The sequence below is a fragment of the Adiantum capillus-veneris genome, chromosome 11, assembly GCF_014529385.1.
Source record: "Adiantum capillus-veneris isolate H3 chromosome 11, ASM1452938v2, whole genome shotgun sequence".
Classification (NCBI taxonomy): Eukaryota; Viridiplantae; Streptophyta; class Polypodiopsida; order Polypodiales; family Pteridaceae; genus Adiantum; species Adiantum capillus-veneris.
Window position 1 is genome coordinate 2,043,248 of NC_140941.1, and position 17,681 is coordinate 2,060,928.

The 17,681-nt window shown below is 45.6% G+C and overlaps 1 protein-coding gene across 1 annotated transcript in view; it reads right to left on the bottom strand.

Annotated features, from left to right (window-relative positions):
• Positions 1–1,579: 1,579 nt before the first annotated feature.
• LOC147446799 (beta-glucosidase 25-like) overlaps positions 1,580–17,681 on the bottom strand; it is a 108,414-nt gene continuing 92,312 nt past the window's right edge. Inside the window, exons 12-13 of the mRNA XM_086522778.1 lie at positions 2,208–2,313; positions 1,580–2,114 (exon numbers count right to left, since the gene is read on the bottom strand). Of these exons, the coding sequence (XP_086378904.1) occupies positions 1,913–2,114; positions 2,208–2,313 (308 nt within the window). The 3' untranslated portion in view covers positions 1,580–1,912. The remainder of the gene's footprint in view (positions 2,115–2,207; positions 2,314–17,681) is intronic.

Genomic DNA, 17,681 nt, shown 5'->3' on the forward strand with positions numbered 1-17,681 from the left:
CTGGTCACTGGTCTCTGTCGATGTACCAGCCTGTGTATCCTGTGTTTCTGGCTGCTTGGCATGCTCAACCCCCAAGGCTGAGCATGCGATGTGGGTCGAGGTCTCCTGCGAGGATAGGCCTTTGCCATATGGCCCATCTGCCTGCAAATGGAACACTGGTTCGGGAGACCCGAATACTCCACACTCAGTCTGATCCATCCCCCACTCACCCTAGGCAACAGTACTACCTTGGGGAGGGAGTGTGTGTCACGAACAAGAATCCGCAACAGTAGGTAGACTTGCGGCCTTAGCTACAATTGAAGCTGCTGTGCGTGGAGACTTCAGAACTGTCCCGAACATGGAACCAATCCTGGGTAGGAGGAGATGGTACTCTTGCCTCAGGCTTGGGAAACATACCGAAATCGACAAGTTTGCCTCCTCCTCAAGCACATCTGTAGTAGGGTCAAAACCGTGATGCCAAAGCCGGAAGTAAGCTCGAGTTGCTCTGATGCCGAGTGGGCTCATCGAAATCACCTTGGTCATCATATCTGCAGACTCGAACTCGACCTCGTAGTACCGTCTATCGAGGATCTGGACATCGGTGATCTTGCCCACATCAGAGAGAAGACGGGCCTGTAGTAAATCGCGAACCTCGCCTTGACTTGGCTAAGTGCCAATGATCTTACAGAAACCGAAGTGGCTTGCAAGCGCTCCACTTCGGCCATCAAGCTCGCTTGCTCTTCTGGTGAAAGAGCAAGTCGAAGGGTCGGCTCCACGGTGTCAGGCGAGGGGGCTTTAGTGGAGTTCCTCTGAGGTGGAGCAGAAGCCGCCATTCTATGTCTGTTGCTGAGTCGAAGAAGGCGAAAATGACGCGAAGCTCCCAGAAGGCTGCAGGGGCAGACTCCTGCGAGCTAAACAGAGAGGACTAGGGGGGGGGGGGAGTTTTAGGGAACGCAAGGGGCGGATGGGTGGGCTGAGGGCTGAGGCAGACTGAATGCGGGCTGGGGTAGGCAGCAGGCTGAAGGCGGGGGCTGAGGGCTGAGGCGGGCTGGGCGGGCTGCACGCTGACTGGCTTGCGGGCAGGGCAGCACGAGAGCGGGTTTTGGGGGGGGGAGGAGAGAGTGATGGCGAGGGAGAGGGGCTGCAGGAAGCGTGCGCAGAGGGAGGGGGTGGAGGCAGCGGCAGCGAGCTGTACATCCTTCAAACTTTATTACTACAACTGCAAGTGCACAATAACTGTGTGTTGATCATAAGGCAATTTTGCTTTTTATAATTTATGAATGATAAGAAGGATATGCACGTTGTGCAACTTAGGCTCACCCTCGTTAATTGGTTCATGTTGCATCCAAGCTCCAGTTTGTAAGTATATGTAATATAAGTGTCTTAAACATGGTACAAATTGCAACGAGGTCATGGCATAGTGGTAAAGTTTTTTTGCCGGTGCATAAAGACTCTGGCTCCATTTCTATCCCCATGACACATGATACATATTGAGTTCTATTGTAGCCAATTTATCTGGAGTGTGCAATAGTACTTAGCTCATGGAGATGTGCAGGGCTTCAAATTTTGTGAAGGCTAGTTGATAGTATCCTCTCAAACAAGTGTAAACACCTCTTTATGATGTTTTCATAGATTAAGTGGATGTTAAAGAGCTACATTGAGATTAGTTCGTAGGCAAAAAATATTACTGCGCGGTGTTTATAATTCCAACTACAAGTGGCTGTTTTTCACAGTTTATATCCGTCAAAATTGACCAGTGACGTATTACCTAGGTGGATTTTGGGACCAAATATACGCCTGATTTACAGTGTTGTATAGCTCTTTGGGCCATCCTCCAATTCTAGTCGTATTTCTAACAATGGGTGCAATTGCTGATGAATTGTAACCATGCTGATCTATTATTTTTAGGGTAGTACCTCTTTCCCTCTTGTTTTCATGTCTTGACAAGCCCCATTTGCATGCCCTCCCTACTCAGTAATTGTTGGTACCACCTAGCAGATAATTTTGGATAGCGCCTGTTGCCCCTCTGGTGGTCAACATAATAAAGACCAAAGCGGCATACGAGGCCCGACGACCATTCAAAATTGTCAAGAAGGGACCATAGAAAGAAGCCCTGTACATCGTAACCGTAGTCCCTGCAAAGAAAATTCATGTAATAATGTTGCACAATCAATGGAAAGTACCTAGAGATTTCTGTCAAATCCTGAACTTAACCAGAAAACACTAACTTGATGGCATTCGACAAGTGCTGCAGTGTCCCATTCAAATATTTCACCCTCATCTCATCGTGTAAAGCTTTCTTCAGACTGAGATCAAGCTCAAGATCCATGCACCCTGATCAAAATCAGATACCAAAACATTAGCTTTCACTTCATGAGAAAAATGTGTAGCAAGCATTATCCTAAATGTGCTTGAATGTGGGGCGGCATGTGTGTGTGTGTGTGTGTGTGTGTGTGTGTGTGTGTGTGTGCGCGCAGAAGTGCATGCTAGGAACCTTGGTTTAGGCATAGTCAATATGTGTTTCACTAGTGCCTGCACACAAGTTGGTGCCCACTCATGACAGCTTGCTATGTACACATGAAAGGGGAAAAGTTTCTGTCATGGAGAGGCTTATGCAAGTGTTAAACAGGGCGCTGTTGCAACATATGATCATACACTCTCATGTTCACATGGTGCATAGCTAAGGTCTTCAAGGTCATGGATGCCTCCACCGATCGTTCTCTCTCTATGATTTAGCATGCAGTCCTTGGTTGGGCGTTGGTCATTGGTCGACGACCCGCACATCTGTACCAGGCAGCGGTTCAGCCCTTCACACCTGTGTTCTCAAAAGGTTTGCCTCAGCCTAGCCTTGAGCCGGTTGAAAATCAAGATCTGCATTTTTTAGCAATAGTGTCGACCACCTCTGGCTAGCTCCACTATTCTCAAGTCGGCGTCCCGGCCCCCTTCCTTTCTATCACAAAGTGATGACGTGGCATGACCATCTAGACGGACAACGGACAGTAGGAAGTCCAGCCCCTAGAGAAAGATGCGGATGAAGTTTTACCAATTTGCAGAACCTTCCGAGGGGCCTTAAATTAAAGAGTCCGAAACTTATAAGGTACAAATTATGGTACCCCATCCGAAGGGGCCCAAGGGACCAAAGAACAAGAAAATTGTGCAAGAATGTTGACGTGGTAGCGCTGTACGGACAGCCCATGTTTCTGCTGAATGCTAACGTGGCACCGTACGGATTTGCGTGATTTGCGTTGGCTGCCTTAAGCGCTAGCTTTTGGGCCTGGGATGCTTTTAGAACTTGAAGCTTTTCAGGTATTGCTTTTGGAGCTCTGCTTTTGGGCATCCCTTGTACTATTTATAAGAGCCCTTGGGGGCTCACTCTGCAAAGCATCTGGACGTAGAGTCTGAGAGTAGAGGTCCCTCGAGAGTTGTACTTTGCAATGATTAATGATAAAGAAATACCGAAAGGGGCGCCAGTCTTTGGAGGAAATACTTCTAGGCGTGGAACTCTGCCGTGCCGTGTCTCTCTCTCTCTCTCTCTCTCTCTCTCTCTCTCTCTCTCTCTCAACCCCGAGCCTAAGCCTCTGTACACACGCTGGGTTTTTGGATCAATTTGGAACCTAGTCAAAGGGTTGTCTCACCCCGCATTGCTCGTCCTCGACACAGGTTCGGCCTCTGTTTAGCGAGCTAACGAGCCACGCCGACAGGCCGGCCCTGTTTTTCGAGAAGGGTTTTGCCCTATCAAGAAGGGTTTTGCCTTGCGACATTGGAAGGTCGACAAGCAGCTCAGCATTCATGACCACTCGGGCCTCGTCCCGAGGTAAGCTCAGTTTTGCCGGAGTCGTGTCAACACCTCCAAAGGTAGACAACATCACCCGCCTTCAATTCGAAGTCGAAAGCCTTCGTAAGGAGAATGACGAGTTGAAACAAAAGCTCTCAGATTTCGAAGCCCGGCTTGCCACAATAGAGAATCGCAAGGAGGAGGAGTTGAAGCAAATGGAAATCAAATTCACAAAGGCCAAAGAAGAAGTAGAGACGACCGTCACAAAGGAGGTCAAAACTCAAGTACAAGAGGTAATCTCCCGCAGGGTCGAGGACCGTGTGACGTCCACGCTGCGTGAACGACAACGACAGGAGGATATCGCCCTCAATGTTCGCATTGGTGGGCTCCCAAGCGATTGGAGAGGGGAGGGGAACCTCAAGTTTCACGAGTCATTTGCCCGCATCCAATCCGCAATCCCCATGGTACAGTGTGATCCAGCAACAATTACTTCTCTTGCACACAAGCCTCGCACCAATCATGCAATCTACACTTTCAAAACCAAGGTGGACCGAATCAAATTTCTTGAGCAATCAAAGCTTCTCAAGGACACCAAATTGTGGTTTGCAGAAGATCTTACACCCGCTCAACTCAAGCAAAAGAAGGCAGAACTACAAAAGATGCGAGAAGCGCGTACAGCAGGGAAATGGGCAGTCTACCGAGGAGGTAAAGCTATTATTCAGGAGTTTCGAACTCCCAAACTGGTTCCCTCCTCACCCCCTTCTACATAGATTTTGTTCATCTTCATCTTGTCTTATCTTTTTGGACCCTCAGTCCTTAACTGAGATGTATCCCACAATCCCCCCACATTTATAATGTTTTGTCTTTGGTCCCATAGGTCATATTTGACCTCCGTGGACGATAATACATCTCTCTCTCTCTCTCTCTCTCTCTCTCTCTCTCTCTCTCTCTCTCTCTCTCTCTCTCTCTCTCTCTCTCTCTCTCTCTCTCTCTCTCTCTCTCTCTCTCTCTCTCAAAGTTCAGTGATTTTGCAGATTTTGTTCGTGTATTGCTATTGATTTCTCGCTTGGAGTGTCCAAGCCTGTTACAGTGGTATCAAAGCTCAGAAAGATTCTTCTTCTACGGAGGATCCAATCCCTTCTGCAGCGCACACATATTCTCGAGGAGAACATGACAGAACAGTCGAGATTTTATCTGTATGTGAAAGAATCTTCGTGTCCGACCCTGTACTTATTAGCCACTCCTGCTCCCGTCTTCATCGCTCTGTCTTCAAGGGAATAAGCCATAAAGAACCACATGAGTTTTCACGGAGAATATGATGGAGATAACACCTCTCGGTCGGTAGGCAAAGAAAAGCTGAAATCCGACGCGGGAATTGAAGAGAATTGGGCAAATTTTCGGCATGGAAGTTTGCCATATTAGAGTCCAAACGTCAACTGCAGGTTGACACGTATATGAAATGATGATGAAGTACTCAAGAGACTCAAGATTTGAGACACATGTGAAGAATTTACCCGACTAATGAGATTCACTCTCGATGGCAAGAGGCCATTGATTCTCCTCTTAGGTCAGGAGGAAAGCTGAAAGGACAGACGAGGGTAGAAAAGCAAAACATGTACTCGCAAAAAGAGCTAGACAGAACTCTTAAATAGAACATGAACCAAAGGATCACCAAAAGATAAGCCAGAGAGTTCCAAAGCAGCAGACTAGCGCGGAAGAAAAGAAAAGACAAAAGTCGGACTATTACCAGATTTTGTGGGGACCGCTGACCCTGATCAGATGGACAAAAGTACCGAACTTTGCAAAGCACGGGACAAAGTGCGAGACCAAGAAGCCCTTATCTTCTTTGATGGAGGAGCCAAGGCCAACTTCATTTCAACCAAATTGGCGGCTCGACTTGGAATTACGCCCGAGGAAATGGGGCCACCCATTGAGGCTATTCTAGTGGCACCCGGACGGGATGTTGCCATTACACTTGTCATTGGCAAACTACGTTTGCATTGTCAGAGGTATTTAGGGTGCGAGGACTTTTACATCATGCCTTTGGAAGGGTGTGACGTCCTCCTAGAAATCCCTAGGTTCCACAAGAACAACGCCGTGCTCGATTATAGAGCAAGGAAGGCCATCTTGAAGAATGAGAGCGGCAAAGAGATTGTACTTGATGTGAAACTAAAAGGCGAGTACGTCCCACTAGATTAAATCCAATCTTTTTGTTTATTCGATCTTCTTGAAAGAACTGAATGATGATCAAAGGTCAAATATGTCTGACCTCGAAAAGGAACGACAAGAATTTTTGCAAGCTCAGGCTGGCTGTTTCCTTGAAGGCTTACTAGGAGAGTTACCTCATTCGATTCTAGGCAGTACACCACCAAACCGGCCACCCTACCGAGTTCACCAAGCCCTCAAGTTTGTATAGCAGTTTGACGTCACCTTCTTTGGAGGATGGTTCATGGTTCATGCTTCTTACTTGCAAGGAATTGCATAGACATGGTAGTCTAATCTGTTGTTACGTAGAGAAGAACCTATGACGTAGTTAAGATTCAAGAAACTTTTTACAGCAACTTGGATATCAAAGGAATATGAAAGAGATGTCATCACGGCTTGGCACCACTTGTAAATGACTGAGAAAGATACATTGGATGACTATTGCCAGAGGTTTTTGGGATACTTATTTGCCACTGTCTTCGCTACGGAAGATTATTTAAGAGACCAGACTGAGCGGTTTGCCAAAAGAGATTTGAGAGCATTGTCTGTAACAGAAGTCTCACTCCGTTCAGAAAATCATGGGACATGCTGAGCAAGAATTTGGGATGCATGCCGACTCATGGAACAAGACAATATCCATCTCATAAGGGCAAGAGTCTTCCAATTAAGAGAACGAATCGAAGAAGCTCGATAAGAGATCATCACTGGATTCCAAAGCAATACAAGAGTCTTCCAATTAAGAGAACGAATCGAAGAAGCTCGATAAGAGATCATCACTGGATTCCAAAGCAATACAAGAATTAATTGGTAGCACATCCAAGGGTTCCCACGAACTAAGGGAACTTGATGCACAATCGTTAGAGGATTTCAGAAAAGAAAGAGGAAAATAATGAAAGAGCTTCTAGAGAAGGGTTCACTCAGCCGAGTACACCACCTTATTATCGCCAGTGCTATTGGTTTTGAAGAAAAATGGATCTTGGAGAATGTGCATTCACTATAGAACTCTCAATAAAATCACCATCAAGACCAGATTCCATATCCCAGGATCGATGATATACTTGAGAGACTTCAAGGGTCTACTTGCTTTAGCAGAATCAATCTGAAGAGTGGATATCATCATATCCGAATTGCTCCTGGAGACGTCTACAAGCCACCTTTCAGAACGACTTTTGGTTTGTATGAATATTTGGTGATCCCATTTGGCCTTACGAATGCTCCGGCTACATTCAACCGCATGATGGATAGGCTTTTCAGAGAGTACCGATCATTTGCGGGCACTTTCTTTGACAACATCAGACATCATCATCTTCTCCAAGAATGAGGTAGAGCAAAGACACCATCTGTTACAAGTTTTCCGGGCACTGCAGCAACATAAACAGGTTGTAAATGCGAAAAAGAGTGAGTTTTTCTTGCGCGAGATACACTTTTTGGGACACATCGTCTCAGCGGAAGGTGTAAAGATGGACCTGGCCAAAGTTGAGACCATTCGTGATTGGCTGATTTGAAGAATGTTCATGAAGTTCGAAGCTTTCCGGGCTTGTGCTCATACTATCGGTGGTTCATTTGGAAATTTGCAGAGATAGCTTCTCCTTCGCATGTGCCGACTCAGAGAGGGGTTCCCTTTACTTGAGGACCGTCAAAGATACCAACCTTTCAAACTCTCAAGGAAAAGTTGACAACAGGACCAATTTTGGGCTTGCCAGACTTGCAGAAGCCCTATGAAGTTTATTGTGATGCTTGCGGACGCAGTTTGGGAGCAGTCTTGATGCAAGAAGGCCATGTCATTGCTTACGAGAGCAGGATGTTTTCACGTGCTGAACTGGTTGCACAGATTTATGAGAAAGAGATGTTGGCAGTTATCCACGCTCTTACCAAGTGGAGACATTTTCTACTCGGAGCTGACTTTACTGTCTTTACAAACCATCAAAGTTTATGCTACTTCTTGTCGCAAAATCAGCTTTCAGAAAAGCAGATGAGAAGGGCTAATATTCTGTTAGAGTTTCATTTCCAGATAGTCCATGTTCAGGGACAGAATAATTTAGTGGCAGATGCGTTGTCTCGCAAGCCCTTGGTTTTGGCTATTTCCACCATACATCATCGAAGCTTCAAAGATATGGTTGATCAATACGCCACTGATCCTGATTTTGCAGATATCTTTCACCGCATACAAAGTGGGAGAGAGAGTTGTAGGCTATTCCATACGGGACGGCTATTTGATACGAAAAACGATGTTGTGTGTGTATGACAAGCATAAGGCACCAGGACTTCCTTTACCCATACCCTCTCGTCCCTGGGAAAGCATTACCATGGACTTTTATTTTTTATCTTTCCAAGACTCAAAGTGGGCATGATGACATTTGGACAGTAATAGACACATTTAGTAAGCAGGCCCATTTCATTTCAGTAAAGAAGACAATTAAGCCCGATCATTTGACAAGACTATTTGTTTCATAGATTTTTCGATTACATGGCATGCCTGACTCAATTGTTTCGGACAAAGACCCTCCATTTACTAGTTGTTTTGGAGAGCAATCTAGGAAAACATTGGCATGCGGTTGCAATTCTCGTCCTCGTTCCACCCACAGATAGATTGGCAATCTGAGATAGCCAATTCTGTGGTTTTGGATTTGTTGAAGTCTTATATTTCGGATCAGAAGACTCAATGGGAAAAGTATTTGCCCTTGGTGGAGTTTGCCTACAACAACACAGTTCACTCATCGACGAGGAAGGCACCATTTATTGGGGACGACCTCACACTCTCGCAGCTTGCTCATATGCAAGAAGTTATGCCTGAAATAAGCACAGCACGAGAGAAAGGGAAATTGGCCTTCTATAGAGATGGACAAGTGGTTTTTATGGAGAGGCGCTCCGCATGACGGCGCGAGACCTACGGACCACACTCAAAGTTTCTACTTGAAATTGTAATTGTCACAAGACGGATACCACATGCCAATAGAAAAGAACAGACTGAACAGACTTTTAGCAGTTTAATAACAATTGAACTGTGAGAGAGAGAGAGAGGACACGCGACACGGAGTGGCAAAATTCCACCCCAGAGAGTATTGGCCCCAAACCTTGGCGCCCCATCGGACAGGGTCCCCATAAGTTGGTAGCACTTCTTCTTCTGTTACTTGTTCTTCTTAGGGTTTAGGCCCCTCGGCCGGCTTCTGTAAAATGGCTCCATTCTTCAGGGCTTTGACACGTCAGCAGTTTGTGACATCTCCTCTTCTTGAAAGAGAGTAATCGTCCGCGATTACAGCAGATCTACAAAACAACTCAAGTTAGCTCAAAAATTTCTGAGGGACATTCCGAGGGACAATTCAAGGGACAATCAGTTTGCTATTTTTTTTTTTTAAGGAGTTGGTTTCTCCTTTCGGCTCTTTTGATCAAGGAGTTGGCTTCTCCTTTCGTCCAGATCGGAACTCTTGATATTCCGGCGTAGTAAAATTAGCAATCACACCCAAACCGCACTGATCTTCCACGGGTGTCTTGATGCACTAAAATTACACACCCAGGCAATCTCATCCAATTAGGAATATTCAGTGGTTGGCACATCACAATGCAACACAAATGCTCACATATGCATGTTACAAGACATAGAAACATAGTCGCTGATGAACACCCCTCCCGCATAGCCTAACAAGGTCCGGGTCGGGATATATTCAACGACTCCCTCATCACTCCTCCCGCATAGCCTAAAAAGGTCCGGGCCGGGAGATATAGAGGCCTTTTACAACCAAACGCCCCCCAGACCGCAGCCTGCGTCGTTTGGAGGTGCTGAGAGTAACCACTGCTCAGACTTCTTAATACTCCTCCCGCATAACCATCCAGGTCCGGGCCAGGAGTCACAACAACAATACTCCCCCCGTAAATAACCACAAGGGTCTGGGCCATGAGTAAAAACAACACTTTTCAATTATTCAATACCCCCCCGGCAAATAACCACAAGGGTTCGGGCCATGAGTATGAACAAGCATTCTCAAACATCTTTTTTCACTACTCCACCCGAAAGTAAAATCACCAATCATTGAAACAAGTATTAAAACCAGAGTCAAACAATTCAAATCGGCACCAAAACAGGTTCAAAACAGATACCATCCATTTCAAACAAATTTTCAAACAATACTTTCTAGCTATAAAGAAAAACAAGTAGAGAGTTTTGTTCGGACAACCAAACTTTGACGACGACTGGCTTGTCCTTCTGCATCACGGTGATGGTTCGGTTTCGAACCTGGAGAATCGCATCATTCTTGTCGTGCCAAGGCATGCCCAAGAGAACGTCGCATTTACCTAACTTCATGATGTGGAAATCAGCTTTTCCATGATAATCTTGAATAGTTTTGGAAGAGCACCAATGAGCGGTACCACTTTCTCAGTTTGCCCAGTGGCTAGCTCAGCTTCAATTTCTCCACCCTCTGCATCATAATCAAAGTGCATCTGCTTTAAGAATTCTGGATGGGTGAAGTTCTCTGTAGCTCCGGGGTCAAAGGAAATAAGGGCTTTGAAGCCATTGACTTTGCCATATGCTCGACATTCATTTGTACGCTCAAGGAGTATGCCATAAATATCAGGAACTAGTCCAATAGCGGATCTAGCTCTCTTAGCAAGAGGTGGCGCTGGGGTTTTGTCGACCATTGGTGCGGGCGTCGGCTCCTCTTGTCTATCAGTGCGTTTGGGATGATTATGCTTTGTTTGAAAGCATCCAAAGCATCGGCCTTCTTGTAGTAAGGTGTCTCGTTGTTGAGGCATCAAACGAGGCCTTTGCGATTGATTTTCACAAGACTCTCGAGAAATTTTTCGTTGTTGCCGAGAGTTGTGGTTAGTGGCCGGAGATTCATTTGTGGTAAACTCTAGCTTTCCCTTCATCAGTTTGTAGCCGACGGCGGCATGGTCCATAAGTTCTTCCATGGTGGAGACTTGCTTGGATAGACAATATTCCTGCAATGGTGATGGTAGTCCAATGGTGTATCCCTCGCCAAGGTAGCTAGGTACGTAGTGTTCGGTACAAATTCGGTACATAAGGCACATAGTACAGAATGGATTGAGTTTTTAGGTACGTAAAAATTCGTCCTTTTTTCCAAAAACCCTAAAACTGAGAGTACTTTATACCTTTACTTATGCATTCACCAAGCCTTCAAATAAAGACTAGAGTCCACGACTCTAACCGAACACTGAAAACACAAAGCTGATCAATGCAAACAGTGTCAAATGTCTCATGTCATGGTCTCATAAAACTAAGAGCATAAAAAAAAGGACATAATGATAATCCAAGACTGAAGTATGAAGTCTTGACTCTAATAAGTTCTGCAAACGTCACAATGCACGATTTTTTTTCTTTGAAAAAAAACATCCGTACGGATCCCTATCCATACGTACGGATCTCTATTGTACGGCTGTACTATACGGACCTATCCGTACGTTATACGAATGCAATCTTGTCCCTCGCATTGAGCCTCCAAGGGAACAGATCTAAAGAAGGACACCGTAAGGTACACATGGAGAAACCTTGGTTATATTCGTCCATGGTTTCGGTGGCGAGCATTTTCAAGTTGCCCCAATCTACCAAAATCCGGACTTCAAACATAGAAATCATGTAACTACGTGCAAAAACTGTTTTGAAAGCTTGCCAGGTCCTTGGAGCATGCGGTTGTGTCGCGATTGAACTCCACCATTGCATAGCATTATCTTTAAGAAATCCCACTGCTCGAGAAATCTTGGATTCTTCTGTATAGTTCCCCAAAGCATAGATGTTGTCGAATTGTTGTAGGAACTGCAATGCTTTCTTGCGATCTTTCAGCCCGGAAAAAGTGAAAAATTTGACTGTCGTGCCGCCATCTTTGAAATCTTTGGGTTGGTTAGGCACATATCCCGGGTATGGATAATAAGGGTATCCATATGGGCTCCAACCATTGTAGCCTGGTGGCGGCGGTGGTGGTGGTGATGGTGGGGGCAATGGCGGTGGCAAAGGCGGTTGCACTGGATCAGGGTCAGATGGCTATACCATATTCTTGAAAACTTCCCCGATCAAAAAACACACATGAGAAGGTTGCCAATTGGAAGCTCTCGTACTTTCTAATGTCAGACAGAGCGATGAAGACGGGAGCACGCCCGATGCGCGATGCAGTAAGGGTGGGAGTGGCTAATAAGTCCAAGGTCAAAGCCCGAAGATACTTCAAGTGAAATTCCAATAGCTCTGTCTGCTCTTTGGTAGGACCGGTATGCTTTCAAAAAACCACACGCCTGATGCTCTGATACCACTGTCACAAGACGGGCACCACGTGCCAATAGAAAAGAACAGACTGAACAGACTTTTAGCACTTTAATAACAATTGAACTGAGAGAGAGAGAGAGAGAGAGAGAGGACACGCGACACTGAGTGGCAGAATTCCACCCCAAAGAGTATTGGCCCCACACCTTGACGCCCATTTCGGTATTTCTTTATATTGCATCAACACAGTACAAACCGGTACTTTAGACTTTGCACCTTCTCTAGGAAGCATGCCAGAGAATGAGCCCTTAGCACATATTTAAAGGCCCTTGGCCTATGAAAAGCAGTTTACATGAAAAGCCTTCGAACTCAAAAGCAATGTCAAAAAGCTGCCAGCGTAAATCACGGAATTCCGCACAACTGCCACGTCAGCCTTGTCAGTGCATTTTGCGGAAGTCTGCCACGTCAGCATTGTCAGCGCAAAATCCGGAAATTGTCCGTACAACTGCCACATCATCAGTTTTTGGCGCAAGACTTTCTTTGTGGGTCCTGCTTTATTTTAATCCTTTATGTCACTTGGGGCCCCATCGGACGGGGTCCCCATAAGTTGGTAGGACTTCTTCTTCTGTTACTTGTTCTTCTTAGCGTTTAGGCCCCTCGGCCAGCATCTATAAGTTGGCTCCATTCTTCAGGCCTTTGACACGCAGTTTGTGAAAGTAATGGATCTCTACGCCTTGATATGGGTGCTTTTGAGGATAGTTTTACTGGGAGGGACATCATCTTCTATTCTGAGACACATCAGGCCCCTAGGTAGTCTATGCCACATGTGAGCCGATACAAATGGGAGACAGCTTGCAGACAGGAAACTCGATCAGAGCACAGAGGATGGGGTTCAAGGGGAGTGGCAATCTTATTCAAGGAGGAGTTGTAGCCATTGATACATATAGCCCGAAGGGATGAGCAAGCTAGGTGCATATGGGTGAGACTGAGGGCAGAGACATGCAGATACCTCTACATTGCTATTTGCCACTTTCCTCCAAGTACGTTAGTATATGCACCACCTAGAGGACAATCCCCCTTTTCTATTTTGGATGATGCATATGCAAGTTCTCTAGGGATGGTGATATTATCATCCTGGGAGACTTCAATGCTAGGATTGCCCATCACCAAACAATATTTTATGATATTTCAAAGGAGATGTTGAGGAAGCTCGATGTTACTAAGATGGGCCTATCTAGAATACCAGAAGATGTGGTGTGCACATCTAACCCTATGTGCATGTGGACAAGCTATCCCAGTTCTAGGGTTCAGGTTAGCCTACGAAGTGTTCTGGCACCCTTGTGAGCTTGTGCGCAAGCCGTGCATGTCCAGGCACTTAGAATAGTTGCATACCCTATCATTGCACATAGCATGATCATTGGCATGACGATATTCAGTACCCATCATGAGTATTTTCCAGAGCAGTCACATAACACAGGTCACCAATAATGTAACCGATACACCGGAGGGGTCTCCTCCATCTTGGGCACAAATAGTGAAACAAGAGAGGACAATGGGACACAAGACAAGAGAGATGCATACGTATGAGAGTATGTACACGCATGAGGATTCTACCGAATACAAGGAAAGGGAGAAAAGATCCCAAAACATTGTGATACGAGGCACGCCAGAACCTGAGGGGGAAACAGTCATGTCATTGAACATAGACGTTACCACCCTGTTAGCAGAAAAGCTTGATATGCAAGATGCAGGGGTATATGGGGCACATAGAGTGGGTCAGAAGAAGACTGATGCTCATAGGGCAGTTGTATGCACAATGTTGGATGCTCGCAAAAGGGCCATAATTTTGGAAACTGCACGCTTCTACTTGAAAGGCACTCAGTACTATGTAAGTGAAGATAGAACACCGACACAACAAGCAGCAAGAAGGAAAGCATATGAGGAACGTCTCAAGGAGAAAAAACCAGCATCACCGCCTAAAAATGCATAGGGGCACGTGACCCATGGGATCACGACCATACAGGTAACAAGCTGGAATTGTAGAGGTTTCCCATGGCATAAGGGAGAAGGGCTGGTGGATATTCTACCACAAGCTGACATACTCTTCCTATTGGAAACATGGGAACAAAACACATGCAGGCTGCCGGACATTAGTGGATATATCAAGCACTCCGTATGGTGGAATGGTACCAAAATGCAAGGACAAGGAGGTGTAGCTGTAATGTATAAGGAAGAGCTTCAAAAGATGGTTGAGGTATGCAAGATCGATGACCACAAGCACTATATATGGGTTAAGGTTTGCTCATCAAAAGGATTGATCTTTGTTGCAAGCAATATATGCACAAGAGGGAGCAGTTGTCCTTCTTGGGGATTTGAATGCCCGGATTGGAAACACACAGGTACAATTGACAGACCATTCAATGCATCCTGCGGATAAGAATGGGGAACTTATACTTGGTTCTATGCGCGATAGATGTTCAAGTGATAACATCATGAATGCACAGGGGTCAGCCATGATAAGTATGATGAACTCAATGCAGCTTGTAGCCATGAATGGTGCGGATAAGTTCGTACACTCTGGATCATACACTTGCTACACGGCAAATCATGGGAGGAGTACAAATGATTATGCCCTGGTGAGATACGATGCATTGGAATTGGTCCATAGTTTTGAAGTGGGTAGCACGCTACCAACCTCCGACCATACCCCAATTCATATATGCCTACACATGCCTAGTATGCCTATTGTCAACACAATGAATACACCAAATTGGTCATACAAAATGCAACTCACGAAGAAAGAGGACTATGCTAGTCTCTTAGATAGCTTACTGTTTAACCGGAACATGCCTTGTGACATTGAAGAGACGTGGAAGATCTTCCGACATGCAATGGAGGAAGCGGCAAAAATTACTATGGGCAAGTATCAAAATGGTAAACAGACCAGGAAGGTTTTACCTCATAATCCTTGGTTTGATGCAGAATGCAAGGAGGCCAAACGCAAGATGAGAGGCTTAGCACAACACTCAACTGAATGGGAATGGGCTTCTACAGAATACAATACACTCAAGAGGAAAAAGAGACGCATGTATGAACTCTCAAAAGAACAACAAGACCTCAGCAGGTTCAAGAAAGAGCCAAAGAAGGCTTGGCGTAACATGAAGGGGAAGAAAGGGGATGTGATGGGAGATTTCAGCCTAAATGAAATGTATGCTTATGTACAAACTTTGTATGCCCCGTCGGGGACTCAAGAGGCGATATACACGGGGGCTCATGCCGAACATCCAAAGCCCATCACCTTCCAGGCAGTCATTAAAGGCCTCAAAAGCCTGGTGAATGGAAAAGCAGCTGACACATTACATCTTACCTCTGAAATGCTGAAATGGTCAGGTATTGAGGCTAAGAAATGGATACACCATATGATGAATCAAGCAATCAACCAATACTTACCCCAAGATTGGCAAGAAAACTGGGTGAAAGCGCTCTTTAAAGGAGGTGACCGCAATTTGCTCACTAATTATCGCACCATCATGGTGAGCTCATGTATGGCAAAACTATTTGGAAGCATTATTGAGAAAGATCTTAGCACATGGGCTGAAAATAACGGGAAATGTGCCATTGGACAAGCAGGATTTAGAGCCCGCCACAGCACGATAGACCACCTTATCACACTCCGGGTCTTGATGGATGAAACCAGGCTAAAAGGCAAAACCCTGTATTGTTGTTTTGTGGACTCCACGAAAGCGTTTGACACAGTACCCCGTCAAGGGCTATGGTCACGTATGGAAACTCTGGGAGTTCCTATGCATCTCAGGGCAGCAATGGGATGTCTCTACCAAGAGGTTAGATGTAAACTCAAGACAAACACAGGTTTCTCACAAGAGTTCAGGAGCACTATGGGAGTTAAACAAGGATGCCCTTTGTCACCTACGCTTTTTGGACTATGCATAGATGAGCTTGATGATTTCATTAACAAGGCTATGGGAGAGGGGGGAGATCACCCTAGCATTGGTACTTTCACGCTTCTGCTCCTCATATATGCCGACGATGTGGTTCTCTTTGCCTACAAGGCACTCCTTCTACAGAAACTTTTGGATGCAGTACATGCATTTTGCAATGCAACGGGCTTGTCAGTCAATGTAGCCAAAACAAAGGTTATGTCAGTCCACACATGTAGAAATGAGAATCAGCCCATCATCACGTATGACGGGCAAGCACTCCAAGCGGTTGAGAGGTTCAAGTACTTGGGCATCTATGTACCTTCAAACCATGCATGGGGAAGTTGCGCGCAAAACAGAATTGATGCAGGACAAGCGAAATACTATGAATTTGAGAACATGTGCAAGCAAAGTGTCACAAGGCGATGGGAAATCAAGTCTCTAGCATTTGATGTATGCGTGGTCCAAACAATACTTTACGGTGTAGAGGTATGGGGGGGGAGTATCCCCGCTAGCACTTGGAATGACATTGAAAAGATACAGAAAAAATTCCTATGTAGACACATGGGGATCAAAACTACCACCCCATACTCAGTGATGCTTTTGGAGACAGAAAAGAGACCCTTGGAAATGCAAGCCTTACAAAGGGTACACAGATACCTCATGAAAGTTAAGATGATGCCGGAGAGCCGTCTACCCCACATGGAATGGCAAGACGGATGTAAACCGCAAAAGAATTACAAGAGTAAATTTCTCACATCCACTCTCGTAGAAGACATACGGAAATGGTTCTCTAGATGGAATGTGGGAGACCATGTGGACATGCACATAGAGGAAGGCACTGAACATGAGCATGGACTGAATTTTGAGAGAAGCATACTTGAAGCCCTACACACTAGATGGAGTACAGCAGTACACAGGTCCAAATTTGAATACTACGGCAAACACATCAATACACGATATTGGGAGACCTACAAGACTGGGGACACCCAGATGCATATGAGAACACCTATGTCCCACCGGGCAAGACGGGCCATTACTTTGATGCGGACGCGATCACACATGCTCAAGATTGAAACGGGAGGGTGGCTGAATATTAAGGAAAATAGAAGGACATGCACACAATGCAATTTAAACAAAGTGGAAAGCGAGCCCATGTCACCATCGAGTGCCCAGCATACGCGCACATCCGTGCTGATTTCCCATTGCTATTGCAAGGAGATGTCACCTTTGAGGAGCTTCTCTCTCGGACACACCCCTCCCCAGTAGCTTTAGGCATCTACTTTGCCAAAGTATTGGATCATCACACAACACTAACACACAAGAAAGCTACTAGCCCACTACCCACTCTACACACATGAGGGGAGCCTCTTGTAGATTTTTTTTTTTTTGTGGTCCCATGGGTCATTTTGGCCCCCCAAGGATGTAAATACATCATCATCATCTCTCTCTCTCTCTCTCTCTCTCTCTCTCTCTCTCTCTCTCACACATAACCCATGGTTTGATGAAGAGTGTAAAGCAGCCAAACGCAAGCTAAAGTGCTTCAATAAGTCCACGAAGGAGTGGGAAAATGCAA